This window comes from Chiloscyllium plagiosum, chromosome 1 (assembly GCF_004010195.1).
Source record: "Chiloscyllium plagiosum isolate BGI_BamShark_2017 chromosome 1, ASM401019v2, whole genome shotgun sequence".
Classification (NCBI taxonomy): Eukaryota; Metazoa; Chordata; class Chondrichthyes; order Orectolobiformes; family Hemiscylliidae; genus Chiloscyllium; species Chiloscyllium plagiosum.
This window is the reverse complement of record NC_057710.1, coordinates 35,966,594-35,984,359: the sequence shown is the minus strand read 5'-3', so window position 1 is coordinate 35,984,359 and position 17,766 is coordinate 35,966,594. Positions and strand designations below refer to the sequence as shown.

Genomic DNA, 17,766 nt, shown 5'->3' with positions numbered 1-17,766 from the left:
CTGCCTAATTTTGATATAATTGGCCTTGGCCCAGTTTAGCACCCTTCCCTTAGGACCACTCTCTTCTTTATCTACAAGTATTATAAAACTTACAGAATTGTGGTCATTCTTCCCAAAGAAATCCCCCACCGCAACTTCTACCACTTGTCCTGGCTTGTTCCCCAGTATCAGGTTCAATGTGGCCTCTTCCCTCATCAGACTATTGACATACTCCGAGAAAACTCTCCTGGACGCTTCGTACAAATTCTACCCCATCCAGACCTCTGATGCTAAGTATATCCCAGTCAATGTTGGGAAAATTAAAATCTCCCATCACCACTACCCTATTGCCTCTACATCTATTCATAATCTGTTTATCTATTTGTTCTTCTACCTCACGCTCACTGTTGGGAGGTCTGTAATACAGCCCTAACAATGTAACTGCACCCTTCTTATTTCTCAGCTCCACCCATAATGCCTTACTAGCCAAAGCCGCCATAGTGTCCTCCTTTTGCACAGCTGTGATATCATCCCTGACCAGCAATGCAACTCCTCCCCCTCTTTTACTTCCCTCCCTATTCTGTCTGAAACATCTATGTCCTGGAACATTTAGTTGCCAATCATCATGCCCTTCCTTCAACCAAGTTTCTGTGATGGCAATAATGTCATAATCCCAGGCACCAATCCAAGCCCTAAGGTCATCTGCCTTACACGCTTTACTCCTGGCATTAAAGTAAATGCATTTCATGTTGCCCATTTGAGTAGGTGTCTTTCATTCTATAAGCCACATATTAGTCTTGGTTCAGTGGAAGCACATCAACCTTGCTTCAGAAAGCCAAGTCCATTGAAGTACAAATAAAAGTAAAATTCAGTGGATGCTGAAAATCTGAAATAAAAACAGAAAGTGCTGGAGAAACTGAACAGATCTGGAAGCATCTGGGGAGAGAGAAACAAGAATTAACATGTTGAATCCTGTTTCTCCAGCACTTTCTATTTTTATTTTCATTTAAGTTCAAGCCTACTTTATTGTTATTACACTGGAGTGCTGCATAATAAATCATTCAATACAGAAGAACACCTTGGGTCCATCAAGTCTGCACCACCACAAATACACTATTACTTGCACTTTCCTGCGCTAGGCCTTCAGCCTTGAATTTTATGCCATTTCAACCGCTGATCAAAGTACTTTTATCAAGGCTGAGAGGTTTCCAGGCAGTGCATTCCACATCACATCACCACCCACATTTTCTACTGTGTCTACCTACAATACATTTTCTACTTGTTCTGCTTTTCTTGCTCCTCTGATGCCACCTGACCTGCTGTGTTTTTCCAGTACCACGCTAATCTAGACTCTGATTTCCAGCATCTGTAGTTGATTTTCAGGCTCCTCGAATGCTGCCTGACCTGCTGTGCTTTTCCAGCACCACACTAATCTAGACTCTACTTTTCCTCACATCTCTTCCAATCCCAGTGTTTTCCACTTGAAAATTATGCCACCTTGTTATTCACCTTTTAACTAAGGGGAATGGTTGCATTCTGTTCACAAACAAAAACAGAAATTTCTGGAAAACCTCTGCAGGTCTGGCAGCATCTGTGGAGAGAAACCAGGATTAACATTTCAGGTCGAATGGGCCTCTCTCAGAACCATATTCTATTCATCCTGTCCATGCCTTTCATAATCTCATAGACCTTTATTAGGTCTCCCTTAAACTTCTCCAAAGAAAACAATCCAAGCTTATCCAGCCTCTCCTCATAGTTGAAATGTTCCATTCCAGGCAACATACGAGTGAATCTCCCCTTTCAGAACAATTCCTTCCTCAGGTGTGGTGACTAGAACTGCACACAGTACTCCAGCAGTGGCCTAACCAAAGTTCTGTACAGCTCCAACATGACCTCTCTGCTCTTATCATCTGTGCGTTGATGATAAAGGCAAGTTTCTAGTGCGCTTTCTTACCCACCCCATTAACTTGTTCTGCCGCCTTCGACGTCCTGCTTCTTACCTCTACTGACCATCTCCCTGAACTCCTGATGCAGGATTTCATCACTCATTCTAACTATTTCAATGTGGTACAAATGTGCAACACAACCTCTGCCTTATCACCTTCCCTCTGTTACTGCTCAGGGACATACCTGACCCTTGCACCAGGGAGGCAACACTCTAAGACTCTATGCCTCTATTACTGTGTAGTAGTTGAACAATGATGATGATATAACTCAAATGCAGTATTTTTATCTACATCATGAATCAACAGAGAATGACTATCCATTAAATTATTATTACAGTTTTCCACCTTCAACAGGAAAAGTGATATTTTAAAAATGTTAGTGAAGGAAACATTTTCCCCCTCAAGTTTTCAATCTTCTTTTTCCGAGGTTACTGATCCTATTCATCCATCATCCATCCATTCGTTTACTGACACATGTTAAGCAGTTTTAAAATGATTTCCCTTGCTTTCAAATCATCCACAGAGACATGCTCACTCACTCAAGAACCTCGTCCAACCCTGTAATGCTCTGAGATCTCCAGGCTCCTCCAATACTCCCATGTACAGAACCCTGATTCTTTTCAAATAGGCCCTAAAATCCATCAAAATTAGACACCCTGGAACCTATGTCTTTAAGACCACTCTGAAATAAAGAACAAGGACAAGCTAACCTCGTTAAAGGAGCAGCTTCATCACAATTTCACCATTTATTCCATTGCAGCCAGATTTGGTCCTATATTCATCCAACATTCACATCATGTACTTTTCTGTAATAGTCACAAAGTGGTGATCAACAGTAGCGACGCTAACTGTATTTCCTTGTTTTTGATCCTAAACCAAATGTAGCAGTTCAACTTCAATGATACAAGTGGAGCACAGAGTATTAATTGAATTGTGATATCTTTAATGGCATCATGCTGAATTAGTACAGCTGGTCGCTTAGTGTGATCAAATACCAACACAGACATACAGCCCTATGATGCTAAAATTGTAATAACAAAGAAGCCATTCAAATAAAAAGGATGAAACTCTTAAGAAATTCTTTGAAGGGAAATCAATTCACTTTGAGATGTTACAATGTTGTGTATTTGAGCTGAAGCATGCAAAGTGCATTGCACTGATGAGGTTGCTGCAATGAAATTTCTATTTACATGTGGCTGAATAATGAAATGTCTAGTTTTCTGTTCCATAACATACTTCTGCATGTAACATGTTGTATCACCAAAGATTCTAAATTACTAGTTAAAAAGCTAATATGTGAATTTGCCCTTTGAAGAAGCTCAATGCGATCATGAGACTAAAGCTTTATTAATTCAGGATCAACTACAGGGAAAAAAAACCTGAGGTGATAGAATGTTCAAACATCATGAGATTACAGGATGGTGTGACGGCTGATCTCCTCCAATGCTAAGTGCCTCACACAAAAACTCAGACAGGAAGCATCAACACCAGGCTGAAGCAGCAGAGAATAGTTGAATAGTTGAAGAGAGTTGGTTCCTTTAGAAGAGAAATAGGGTAAGTTGTGATTAAAAAAAAGAACTTTACTCAGGCACAGAGCTTACAATCAAACTATAGCCTTATAGGATTGCCTCATGAATTACCGCTCTCTCAGCCTTAAGATCAGTCAAATGGACTACAGCAAACTGAAAAATGGGAATGACACAACAGAATGAAAGTAATATGTTCTAAAAGCATGCACTTTAACATTATGTAGTTTCATAAAATAGAAACTTGTACATGACTGTCATCTATGCAGAGGACCAATACATTGGTGCTCCAGCAGATGGTAGGGCAGAGATTGATGCTCACTAATCACAAAGTATTGATTGCAGACCTCAGGAATGCTTCAACAGACACTTCCTCACCATGAGGCAGGAATAATCAGCAAGTGAGTCACTAGAATCTCTGCTCATGTCACTTGTCTAAGTGTATAACTGAATGAATGTTTTCCTCATGCCCTTCATGCCAATCTATGCACCTTTACATAACCCCCACAATCCCTCATACTGTCCACGCCAATCTATCTTTAGTGCCTACAGTCATGGCCCTCTATGTCAATTTAATGCTAACTCATGCTAATCCAAATCCCCTACCACTCTTTTCCTTTCCATCTAACATGGAAACTCACCCAGTACATCATGGGAAAATTTCAGGGCAATTGTTGAGATTAAATAATATAAAGCTCTAAGTGTCTATCATCAGTTCCAATGAAAATGACAGTAAATGAGCTTATGTACATTTTACACAGATGAACATCTGTTTTTAACAACCCCAAAGAACATTTCCTTTTTCCCAAAGTATCCTAGCACTATATCCAGAGGGTACCTTGGTTATGAAAATAAATCCACAAAGCTCTTACCAAGTCTAACCTGTGCACATTGAATTTTGCACACCTGGGTCATCAAAATCAGAACAGAGTGGAGACATCTGTCAGCTTCTGGCCAAAAACCTTCAAAAATGTGAGAAATACCATCTGATCCCATTCTCCCCCCTGTGAAAATGGTAGGTACTCATGTTAGATCACAGGGCTTTCAATCTTCAGCCTCCTCCAGCACTTTTGCAAGCAGACCAAGCAGTGCAAAATCTCACAATGATTCATTTTTCAAAACTTTCAATTTATTAAAAAAAGGCAATAACAAACAAACTTTATCAGTCTTTTCCACAAAGGTGTCTTTTCAGGAATATTTGGGGCAATTGCCTACTTTTAGTGCTAAACTGAAACCAGCCACTGAATGTATACATCAGTGAGCTAGCTGTACTTCCTCCTCCCTAACATTAAGGGGGATTTTACATATTCTTATCAATATGACATTGCCAGGATTATCATATTTAAATTGACGGGTGCACGCTTTGCGACTGTCATTCTAAGGAAGAGTGTATTGTATAATTACAGCATGACACAGAAGATAATTCTCATTTTTAGCACCTGGGTGTTGAACTTCATCCAAATGAAGTCCAGTAAACAGATTAAAAAACTATAACAAAAACAGAAGTTGCTCAAAAAGCTCAGCAGGTCTGGCAACATCTGTGAAGAGAAATCAAAGTTAATGTTTTGGGTGTGGTGACCCTTCTTCAAGACAGATGGTAGCTTGGAAAATGTCAGTTTATATGCAGAAGATAGGGAGGGAGGAGGGAGCAAGGAGTAAACAATAGGTAGGGATTGAGCCCAGAGAAAGAGAAGAACAGTTGGATAGACAAAGGAGAGGATAACGATCTGGCTGGGAGGGTGAATAGCTGTTAATGGGGACTCTTAGTGACTAACAATAGGTACTGTGTAATGGCAGACTGTGTGATAACAAGGCCTGGAGTGTGTGGTAGGGAGCTAGGTCATGAGGGAGCTCCTGCCTGAAAATTTTGAACTCGATATTGAGTCTGGAGCCTATGAGGTGCTGTTCTTCCAGCTTGCACTGAGCTTCACTGGAACACTGCAGCAAACCTGAGGCAGAGATGCTGGGTAGAGAACAGGGCGGTGTGTTAAAGTGACAGACAACAAGAAGCTCAAGGTATTTTTTGTGGGCAGAATGTAAATGTTCTGTGAAGCGGTCACCCAGTTTCCTCTTCGTTTCCCCAATATAGAGGAGACCACATTATAAGCAGTGAATGTGGTAGACTACATTGTGAGAACTGCAGGTAAAGTTCTGTTTCATCTGGAAGGTATGTTAGGTCCCTTGGCTACAGAGGAGAGAGGAGGTAAATGGGCAGGTGTTACACCTTTGGCCGCTGCAGGGAAGATGATGTGGGGCATGGTGAGGTGTTGGGAGTGAAGAAAGAGTGGAACAGCGGGGAACCAGAGGGAGGGATCCCTGCGGAAGGCGGACAAGGGAGGGGAGGGGAATATATGCAGCATTTCGCTGGAGGTGGCAGAAATGGCAGCTGATGATCCTCTGGATGTGGATGCTGGTGGAATGGTAGGTAAGGACAAGGGCAAACCTATCGCTGTTGTGAGAGGGAGAAGAGGGGATGAGGACAGTAGTGCAGGAAATGGTTTGGACCTCGTTGAGGATCTTCTCGTCAACAGTGCTGGGGGATCCTCAGTTGAGGAAGAGGGTGGGGCATTTCGGAGTCTCCCTTGATGAAGTTGGCCCTTTTGGAACATATGCGATGGGGATGGAGGAACTGAGAGATGGAATGGAGTTTTTACAGGAATCAGGATGTGAGGATGCATAGTTCAGGTAACTGTGGGGAGTTGGTGGGTTGAGAGTGGATGTCAGTGGCCAATCTATCCCCAGAAATGGAAACAGAGATATCAAGGAAGGAAGGAGTCAGAGATAGGCCAGATGAAAGTGAGGGCGGGATGGAAATTGGAAGTGGAGTCGATGTATTTTTTCAATTCTGAACAAGAAAGCGAAGCAGCACCGATGATATATCAATGTATCACAGAAAGAATTGTTGGTGGGGGCCTGAATAGGACTGTAACAAGGAATGTTCCAATACCCCATGAAGAGACAGGCTTAATTGGGAGCCCATGCTGGCACCCATGGCCACCCCTTTGACCTGAGGAAAAATGAAAGGAGTTAAAAGAGAAGTTGTTGAGGTGAGGATGAGCTCGGCCAGGTGGAGGAGGGTGGTGGGTGGAGATGATTCAGACCCTTGCTCCAGGAAGAAGCGGAGAGCCCTGAGACCATCCTGGTGGGGGATGGACGTGTAAAGGGATTGCATGTCCTTGGGAAAGAGGAGGCAGCTGGGGCCTGTAAACTGGAAATTCCAAAACAGAGGAATCACAGGTGTAAGTGGGCTAGGACTGGGCCATGGAGAGAAGACTGAGTCAAGGTAGGAAGACACGAGTTCCATGGGGCAGGAGCAGGCTGAAACAATGGGTAGCTAGTCCTGTTTGTGGATTTTCAGAAGGAGATAGAAGCGAGCTGTGCAGGGCTGAGAGAATAAGTTGTGCACCTTAACAATGATTATCATTAAGTTAAATGAGAGGAAAATGACATTGTTTCCTTATGATTTTCTTTTATTGTTTATCTAAGAATGGGAGGACGAATAAAAATCAATCCCATTCTGTTGCAACTGTGTGTTCAAAAAGTTCACTTACAACTTTGTCTTTATCACAAACATTTGAACTCACCAAAAAAGGCAATAAAAAACATTTGCAAATGAGACATGTCTGCTCCATTTTGCTAGTTGTTTTCAAGTATACACTGATTTAGTGTATACTTATTAATGCATTGGATAAGGTTTGCAGATTTTTTAAAACAATATTCTTCAATATCTCACACTACTCATGATTTCTCTGGTTATTATTACAAAAGAGATACATCTCTAAACACAGCCTCCTCATTTTAGTATCAGCTCATAATGGTCTCAAAGAAAAGTTGAAATTTTAGCAGTTGAAAATCTCTGTCTATTTTGGTCCTTCATCCAGCTCAAATGGGTGTGGCATTACAATTTGTAACTGTCACAATTATGTTTTACCAAAGTTTCTCTGGCATAACTTTTACACAATCTAACTGACTATTTGCTCATAGACGTAAAAGCAATTATTGGAACACAGTTGAACAAGACTGTTGTCTAAAACATTCAATATTTTTAATAGAGTTTTTGCATGACATGCTAAGTGACACCATTACTAGATAAATTATCAGATTAAACATACCCATCACAGAGAGCTCTGCTGAGGCACCGACTGTCTTATTCTCAGAGTTGGCAACACATGTATAAAGCCCGGCATCTTGTTCAGTCACGCTTTTGATGAGCAAGTTACTTCCAGCCAGCATTGAGTACTTTCTGGACCTGAAACAATTACAATTGTCTGCTGTTTGGTATTGAAGAGCAGATCGTCTGAGAGATACACAGTTGTCTTCACCAAATAAAATCAACTTGAGCTTTAGTATCAAAGAATTGAATGTTTTTTGTGTAATGTGCTGATTCTCTGAGAGCAGAAGCACAAGGGTCTACTGAATAAAGAAGCACAGTTCAGATTTTGTGTATAACATCCGTGGCCAGATGTTCTGCTGACTCCATGATTCCTCCCAGATGTATTTCTGGGATTCTGAGATTTGGTTTCAGTTCACCAGCAGTGTTAACATAAATCGGGGTGCCGAAATTCTATCTTCTGACTCTTCTTAGGATGATGATGAGAATTGATAAGTTGGTTAGGTTTCACTGACCCACATGTTAAATATTTGTGAAATAGTTAGGTCTGACAAGAGCTCTTTATAATAAGGATCATTCACAAATGAAAGAGTGGTCAAACAAAGCTTCAGAAAGGGAAGAGATGACACATTGAGAAAGAATCTAAGGGTTTTAATTGATATGTTTAGAAAAGAAAGCAGATGATTGGATCAGTTGATGGTATCCCCCCATGAAATGTTATGTTCACCAGGCCAATTAGGGATTGATGATTCAGGGCGACACAGTAGCTCAGTGGTTAGCACTGCTATCTCCCAGTACCAGGGTCCCAGGTTCAATTCCAGCCTTGGGCATCTGTCTGCGTGGGTTTCCTCCGGGTGCTCCGAATTCCTCCCACAGTCCAAGGATGTGCAGGTCAGGTGAATTGGCCATTCTAAATTGCCCATAGAGCCAGGTGAATTGGTCTGGGTGGGTTACTCTTTGGAGGGTCGGTGTGGACTAGTTGGGCCTGTTTCCACACTGTAGGGATTCTAATTTAATGACTATCAGTCATAGTGATCCCCAAATCCCATACATCAATAAATACAACTGTCGTATTTGAAAGATGAGGCTGAGGCGGGGATTTAATTGAAGTCTTTAAACTTATGAGGGACTGAGATAGAATTGGCAGTAAGAACATTTTTTGTTAAGAGTTTGAACTCTTTGTTAAGAGTTCAATCACTCAGGACCATAGGGTTAAAGATATTGGAAAGGTCAGGATGGCTTAGCACATTAATTTGGACAAGCCTTCAGCAACAATACATTGAGGCAGACTTGAAAGTGAAAATGGGACTTCTGCCCCTTCAGGATCAAAGACCTGTCCTGGAGAGCTGACAGTCAGGTTGGTTGGCAGCTGAACACTGTACTCTAAACAGTGCCAGGACTGGATTAGGCTGATTAGGTCTTTTTAATTGACCAGCAGATAAACAATGGAATGAATGACCTTTCTCAATGCTACAACTCTCTGGTTCTATGAAGGAAACAAAAGTTATTTCTGTTAACAGCATTGCTGGAGACTAAGTAGAGTTTTTGACCAGGCTATTGCTGGTTATTTTCAAACTTGCGCCTGACAGTGACACAGTGTTATAATGGCCTATTCCAAATTGCTTTGTTCATTATTTTCACAGAGGTGCAATGTCATCTTATAGTATGTGAATTATATAAGCTTTTATTTACGTATTGAGGCAAAGCTAATTTTGCACTGCGGTTGAATAGGTAATGAAAAGTTGGAATTTTAACCATTTTATAATATACAAAATCTCACATTTCTGCAAAATCTGAAAAAGGGTCATCTACATCTGACCAATCTAGTTTTGTCCAATTAAACTGTACTGAAAATGGCCAACATGAAAAATACAGTTCTGGGCATCTCTTTGAAACCACAAACCTTCATATACTTTTAACCAAACATGTTATTACACACTTCTGAAGCAGGGATTGGTGGGGGGGGAACTTGAACCCAGACCTAGGGCACTACCACTGTGCCACAAGAGCCCTAGCTATGCGTGTATTAGTTAACGATCACTTTGTTATACAGTACTTTGTGTACACACTCACATCAAATGAAATGCAAGGAGGCTGAGGGAATCACTACCAACATGCAAGCTAACACTTGCAATGTCTGTTCCTTCGGATACTGAATTACAAAAAAACAAGATAGACAAATGGTGCATTAGTTGAGACGGATACTTAATGACCATGTTGTGCTTTTCACGTTCTCTAAGGCCGCAGTCATAAATTTTAATTTTCTGTTTTGAATTTGGCCCATTTTGTGTCTGGTGATGATTGTCTTTGTAATTGGCTTGTATTCTGCATGTGCTGTAGCATGTGCCTTAAAGAATGCAACTGGTGGGAAACAGTAACTAAGACAAATGTCTCACACATATGATAATGACAGCTGCCAGGAACTCTAAAAGGATTTGAGAAATTGACTATGAGAATCCAATGGGCTGGTTAGAAATTTTCAGCATTATAATAGGTGTTGTGGCACCCTAACTCAGAACTGGGAAGCAGCATGTGTCTGAGGATGATAGTGTAATGAATAGTAAAGTCAATATATCAATCTCTTTGAAAACAAGCTGTCTTTTACTTTATTTCATGTGGACAGAACCACTAAAATGTAAAATATAATGCAGCCATGATTTTCTTTGTTTCAGACAGCTCTCCCTGTTTTTCATTGACTGATGAGCTGGAGTCTCTGAGAGGTGAATAATGGACAAGGTTACCTGGTCTGAACAAGCTCATCCCCTTTCTTCCACATGACTGTTGGAGTTGGGAATCCAGACACACAACATTCCATGACTGCATTTCTTCCTTCCAGGACAGCTGTGTTTAAGGGTCGCTGAATGAACGTTAATTGTCTGGGCACGCCAACTTCTTTAAAAACAAAAGGAAAAATTAGTACCCAAATCAACAATATTACATAAGATGCAAGACTCGATCTATTTAACTCAATTTAATTGAAGTTAACATAACAGACAGAGTTTTATGCACCAATGTGTTCCCAGCAATGCATCCTCTCAAACGCACACCCCAGACAAAAGGTCCAGCCAGCAGAAGAATGTCTCTGAAGGGCCAACTGTCAAATATTAAGCTGAACGCTGGATGTCTGACCCTCAGGGACAGGACATCTTACCTCTGAGACCTGCTGGACAACCATTAATGCTGGTGGCTCTCCATTACTGTCCGTGCCACCAGCTGCAGTGGCCACTGTTGGTGCTGCACTTGGATGATGAGGAAACCATACAGTGCTGGATCACAACTTGGGAAGTGTTTGAGGGACCTGCTTAAGCTGGTATGGGGGGCTAAGATTTGAGGGATCGTTAGTGGAGAGATATATAGCATGAGTAGGATTTTATGTTACACCTTGGTGGGTTCTCCAATGGACCCAGTAGAGTCCAGGACAGCACTCCTGGCCCCATCAATAGCCCATGGCAGGGAAACCTGCAGTGGTACATTGGACCTTTCAAGGGACATTAGTTGCCTGTGTAAAGACCATCAAATTACCTATTGCTGGATTGACTGTTTATTAGGAGGAGAAAGTGAGGTCTGCAGACTGTTTATTAGTACATCAAACACTGTTAAAATGAGGGCATAATGTGGCCCAGTGATAATGTCCCAACATCTGAACTAGAAGGTCCAGGTTCAAGTTTTACTTCCCTGAAGATGTGCCACAATATATATAAAACCACTGGTAACATTGTAATGGGGTTCAGCGAGCAGAGGACAACTCAGCTCCTGGATTATTTAATTAGATTACTTACAGTGTGGAAACAGACCCTTTGGCCCAACAAGTCTACAGTGTGGAAACAGACCCTTTGGCCCAACAAGTCCACACCGACCCGCCGAAGCACACCCACCCAGACCCATCCCCCTACATTTACCCCTGCACCTAACACTACGGCCAATTTAGCATGGCCAACTCACCTAACCTGCATATTTTTGGGAGGAAACTGGAGCAAACCCACACAGACACGAGGAGAATGTGCAAACTCCACACAGTCAGTTGCCTGAGGCGGGAATTGAACCCTGGTCTCTGGCACTGTGAGGCAGCAGTGCTAACCACTGTGCCACCCAACCACTGGGCCACTGTGCCACATTGTATGTGTGTCTCCCCTGCTGGCCCCAAGGTTACAATCCCACTGGCAGGGGAGAGTAAAATTCAGTTTAACATTTAAACTTATGTACATTCAATATATTGGCATTTGTCAAAAGACATGCATAGATTCTACTCAATCACTCATGAGCACTACAACAGGATACTAAGTATTTATTCTGTTATTAACACATTTGCTTGAGGGGTCATTTTCAAAATAATATTAATGAGCTCCCAAGAGAAATTACACTTCAATACTGCAGGAATGTTGTATTATCAAAGATCATTGTTTCTGAGGCAGAAGTATTAACCTGAGGTGAACCTGCCTGCTCTAGTGTCTCAGGTAAATGTTAAGTACCCTGGCCCTTAGCAATCATCTGCTGCCACACCCACTGTTTTGACCCAGCGTTCAGTAAATAAGAACAAATGGCAATCAATCACAGACCAATCATACTTTTGCCAGACTGTTCCTCTGTTTTTGTCAAACTGTTGTCTGAAGTTATCTGTTTTGCTGAGAAGGGCACCTGGTTTGAGTCCCAGTTCGTGCTGCGTCACATTTCTGCCAGTCCGAATAATCCTGGGTCTCTACTTCTCCAAAGTTGACTGGTTAAATCAAACCTAGTTAAAGACTGACTGCTCCTGTCAGGATGCTGTTAGAAATTTTAACCTTTAGAGACAATCACGATTAACTTTCACAATCTTGAGTGAATCTTCCATTTTCGTTGAATGTCTTGCTCTCTTAATCAAAATGCAGAAAGATACTGCCATCGACTCTTCAGAGGAAGTGTGCTGTATCTCCCTTCAGTCGATTGGTTTGGAGGGCAGGACTGGGACTTGCTCTCAAATCAAGCTGATAGGGTCAATCAGAGGAAGTCACACACCCGAGAATACTGAATCTGTAATGCTGTGAGGTGCCAGGGAAATGCTTTGTGTTGGACATTGGCAGAAGCCTCTGGGACTGGAGGTTATGGGGAGAGATGGGGTGACTCTCAATAGCCACTGTTTCTCCCCAGTGTCTACTCTGTCTAGGACCCAAGCCCACAACCCTGAACTGACAAGCAATCTGCACTGGTTTACTCAGCCTGTTGGCAACTACTTATTTATCCTGCTGAAAGTTCAGATAATTGCAGTGTAGGCAGGAATGGGCATTTAAAAGGTGATTAATTGATCATTTAAGGGCGGGAAAATCAGGTAATTCGACTGGAGACGGGAATATTGAAGGTTATAATCTTGTCTGAAGATACATTTTGACCCCCATTCTGTTCCTGGTTTATCTGACCAGGACAAAATGCTGTCCTTATCACAGATGAGTCAGGTTCCATCACAGACCTCAAAATAGGCTTTCTCTGTTTCTAACTGAATCATTAATCACCAAGCAAAAGGCACATTTAATTGACAAATCACACAAGGTGTGAATATGATGTGCTATGCACCATTTCAGCACTACATATGGTACTGTAATTATTTTAGCTCAAAATAGTGATGATCTTGAATTGCAAGATAATTAGCATAAAAAACAGAAGGGAAATAAGAAGAACATTTCTATGAAGTGAACTGTTCTGATCTGGACAGCAATGCCTCAAAGCAGATTCAATCATAACTTTCAAATAAATGTATATATCTATGCAAATTGTACAAATATGCTTATATATGTATATTAGAAAGAATTACATGGAAGGAATAGGGGAATGGGACCTAATACAACATAATGGGCCAACTGCTCTTTTATTTTATGCTGTATCATGTTAATAGGAACAGACAGCATTGCAGTCCTCGACCTGTGTGATTTCCATAATGTTCTTCTCTGATATCAACAAAAGAATGCTACTCAATCAAGACATCACATGGATAAGTTTCCATTTATCTACACTCACTATCCACTAACCAGACTCTGCATTCAAAGGATACTCTTCCACCATTTCTGCCCACCACCGATAGGATACAACTACCAAACACATCTTCCCCTCCCCTCCACTGTCAGCAATCCATAGGGACCGTTCCCATTCATAGTGATGGTCCACTCTTCCACTACTCCTTACACTTTCTCAACCCCCAAGGCACCTGCCTGTGGAATTGCAGAAGATGTCATGTTTGCCCACTCATTTCCTTCTTCCTCACTGCCAAAGTCCCCAAACACATCTTCCAGGTGCAGCAGAACTTGACTTGTACTCTTTCAATCTAGTCTATGGTGGCTCAGTGCTTAGCATTGCTGCCTCACAGCACCAGGATCCCAGGTTCGATTCCAACCTCGGGCGACTGTCTGTGTGGAGTTTGCACATTCTCCCCGTGTCTGCGTGGGTTTCCTCCGGGTGCTCCGGTTTCCTCCCAGAGTCCAAAGATGTGCAGGTCAGGTGGATTGGCCATGCTAAAATGCCCATAGTGTTAGGTGCATTAGTCAGACGGGAATGGGCTTTACATTGTAGGGAATCTAATCTAATCTATAGTCTACTAGCGCACAATGCGGTATCCTCCACATTGGCAAGATCAAACACAGACTGGGTGACTGCTTTGCAGAACACCTCTGCTCAGGGAATGACTATACCTTCCATTTGCTTGCCATTTCAATAAAACACCTTAGTCCCATGTTAATATTTCTGACCTTGCCCCATTGAAACTAATGTAAGCCAAAGGAACAGCATTTTATTTTTTGCTAAGGCACTTTACAACTTCCAGGCCTCAATATTGAGATTCAGAATTTCAGTGTATGACATTTGGACAGCAATTTTCTTACAATCTCCACCCTCCTAGGTCATTTCTTGTTTGTGAGTTGTTGACTTTCTTTTAAGCAATCTCTCATTTTCTCATTTTTATATCTCTATTTACATAAATAGTCAACTTTCTCCTTCACCATTATTATCAGACCCTTGGCTTTTGTTCTAGGTATGCTCATAATCTGTTCTGATTGCTCCTCCTCCTCCTCTTTCAACAGGAGCAACAACATACCATTTCCAGGTCCTTCCAGTTCCAAAGTAGAGTCACACCAGACTCCAAACATCAACTCGGTTTGTTTCTGTCCACAGATGCTCACAGACCTACTGAAATTCTCCAACACTCTGTTGTTATTTGACAATCTGACATCCACAGTACTTTGCTTTTATACTGATATATTTCTCTGCCGATGAACCCTAACTAACAAAATCCATATACCACAAAGTGAATTCCTGATTAAATTTGAGGATTGCCTGTCCGTCAGCAATCTAGCAAACAGCACTGAACAGAGGACTGAAGACAGAATTGTAACAAACACATCATTTTTGTATTGACAGGCTGTGATGTGTGAAGTATGACAAGGATCACTGCTGGGTCCTCAGCTATTGACAATCTAGGAAGCTAAAATAGGGACACCACTACCTGGAAGACTTCCTCACAGCCACACACCAGCCTGGCTTGGAATTATATTGGCATATCGTCATTGGGTCAAAATTGAAACTCTCTCCCTAAAAGCAGTTTAGATGTTCCTACACAAAATAGACTGCAACGCATCATGAAGAGACTCAATCATGGTCTTCTCAACAGCAATTAGCCACAGGCAACAAATGCTGGCTTTGGCACTGACATCTACATCTCAAGAACAAGGAACAAAAGTGATATGCTGACCTTGTATGCAAGGGTCCTCCAGTACAAGAGTAAGGAAATATTGCTGCAATCTTAAAGAGCTCTGGTGAGACCACACTTGGAATATTGCACCCAAATGGGTTCTTCATACCTCAGGAAATATGTACTTGTCTCAGAGTAGGTGAAATGTAGGCTCACATATTTGTTTCCTGGCATAGGAGTTTCTTTTTTTTACTGAAAAGGAGAGATCGGGTAAAATGGATCCATATTCTGGAGAGATTGTAGGAATGAGAGTCACTCTCATTGAAACACATCAGATTCTGAATGGATTTGATAGGACACTGTTTTTTTAAATTTCAAAATATACTTTATTCATAGAAATAAATCTTTGGTACCTGTACAATTGGTCATGTCGTTCATATATATATATATATATACATTGCATGTCTTAACATTACAGAGAACAGATTGAATTAATCGAATTTACAGTTATCGTATTTACAGTTCCATTTATTAACCATCCAATCTTTTAGTATTTAGCTGTGGCTTCAGCGGAACCCACCTACTGAGTGGGCCCCCTGTTATACGATAGCAAAGGAACCTTCTTTAACCCCCAGATTATGGGGTTACCATTGTCCATTTGACTGTCCTGTCTCTGGGGTAGCTGTCTGCATCCCCATGGTGAGCACAAACTGCTGGACCCTCGCTGGGCTGAAGTAGCTATCCAGCTCCTCACTGTGGTCATTTACCCGCTCTGGTGTCATTGAGCCAAGGCAAGGGTCCGCACCGTCCAGTTCTGTGTCTGACAGTGGGACTGTCAGAGGATCACAGCTCTCAGTTACCTGTAGCTGTGGGGCAGTGGGTACCCCCGGTTCTCACTGGGTGGAGGGTGGGCTTCGGGGGGTCCGTTGTTTCCTGGTTGGGAGGAAATGCCCTCCTCTCCACCTACAGTGCTCTGTCTCTTCTTCTGGTGGTGATGACCTTCCTTGTGCCTGTCTTCACCATCCGAAGAGCTGGCCGTCCCTCCCTCGTGCAGCTGTCATTTTCCCCTTTGCTAGGAGGCTTTGGGTGCCTGGCCAGATTTTCTCTTCCTGTTTTTAACAGGTATCCACTCCTCTGCCTTTTCAATTACCTCCTCCTCCATTGCTTCCATCTGCCCAGCTAGAGCTAGGATCAGCTGCTGTGTCTCTCCGCTGGCTGCCACCTCCTCCGCTCCAGCCTGTTCTTCTTTCTGGGTGCCACCAGACTCTGTTTCCCTGCTGTCTGGGTGCACCTTGCTGGTCTTTGGGGGTCCACGGCTCACATTGCTGCCTCCAGCCATCTGTGTGTAAGTGCCCCCCCCCCCATCTTGGGCAGGTCTTGTACATGTGGCCCGCCTCTCCGCACAGGTTGCAGCTCTTTGCTTCCTGACAGTCCTTGGTCAGGTGACCCTCCTGTTTGCAGTTCCTGCAGATGGTCACTTTGCAATCCACCACCACGTGTCCCGACTTCCCGCAGGTTCAGCACACTTTCGGCTGCCCTGCATATGTCAGGTAGCCTCTGCTCCCTCCAATTGCGAAGCTCGAGGGTGGGTGGAGAATGTTCCCGTTGTCATCGACCCTCAGAGTTACCCTGACCTGCCGCTTACTGGTCCAGATCCCAAAGGGGTCGACCACATCAGTGGTTTCTCCCTCGACTTGGACGTACCTTCCTAGGAAGGTCAGAACATCAGCTGCTGGAATATAGGGGTTGTACATATGGATTGTAACAACCCGACTCCTCTGTGAAGGAAGCACACACAACGGGATCGCTGACAAGATGGAGAACAGCGGCTCCCCTTCCTTCTCCTTGAAGACCTTCAGGAGCTGCTCGCAATTCTTCAGTAGCCTGCCCCAGAGAAATCCTGCAGGCAGTACACGTCCTTTTTATTTATTTCAAAAATATACTTTATTCATAAAATACTTTAATGGTCTGTACAGTTGGACATGCCATACATATGTAAACATTCCATTTGTTTGCATATCAAAACAGAGTAATCATTCCTATTTACAGGTCTGTACGATTACATTTTTAGCTGAGGCTTCAGCAGAGCCCAAATGACTGCATGGGCCCCCTGTTCTTCGTTAGGCAGGCAGACTTTACACAGTGGTCTTTCCCCACCGCGCCTTGGCGGCAGCTGCCCCAAGCTTCAGCGCGTCCCTCAACACGTAGTCCTGGACCATGGAATGTGCCAGTCTGCAACACTCAGTCGGGGTCAACTCCTTCAGCTGGAAGATCAACAGGTTTCGGACCACCCAGAGAGCGTCCTTCACCGAGTTGATGATCCTCCAGGCGCAGTTGATGTTCATCTCGGTGTGCATCCCGGGGAACAGGCAGTAGAGCACAGAGTCCTGCGTCATGGCGCTGCTCGGGACGAACCTCGACAAACACCACTGCATTCCTCTCCAGACTCCCTCTGCGTAGGCACATTCCAGAAGGAAGTGTGTGACAGTCTCGTCCCCCCCGCAGCCACTTCGAGGGCAGCGTGCGGTGCGGCTGAGAGTCCGGGCGTGCACAAAG

General features: G+C 42.9%; 1 protein-coding gene across 1 annotated transcript in view; it reads right to left on the bottom strand.

Moving 5' to 3' along the window:
• The window catches only part of dcc (DCC netrin 1 receptor), a 1,293,953-nt gene that overhangs the window by 599,697 nt on the left and 676,490 nt on the right, over nucleotides 1-17,766 (bottom strand). Inside the window, exons 4-5 of the mRNA XM_043720707.1 lie at nucleotides 10,304-10,454; nucleotides 7,564-7,700 (exon numbers count right to left, since the gene is read on the bottom strand). Of these exons, the coding sequence (XP_043576642.1) occupies nucleotides 7,564-7,700; nucleotides 10,304-10,454 (288 nt within the window). The remainder of the gene's footprint in view (nucleotides 1-7,563; nucleotides 7,701-10,303; nucleotides 10,455-17,766) is intronic.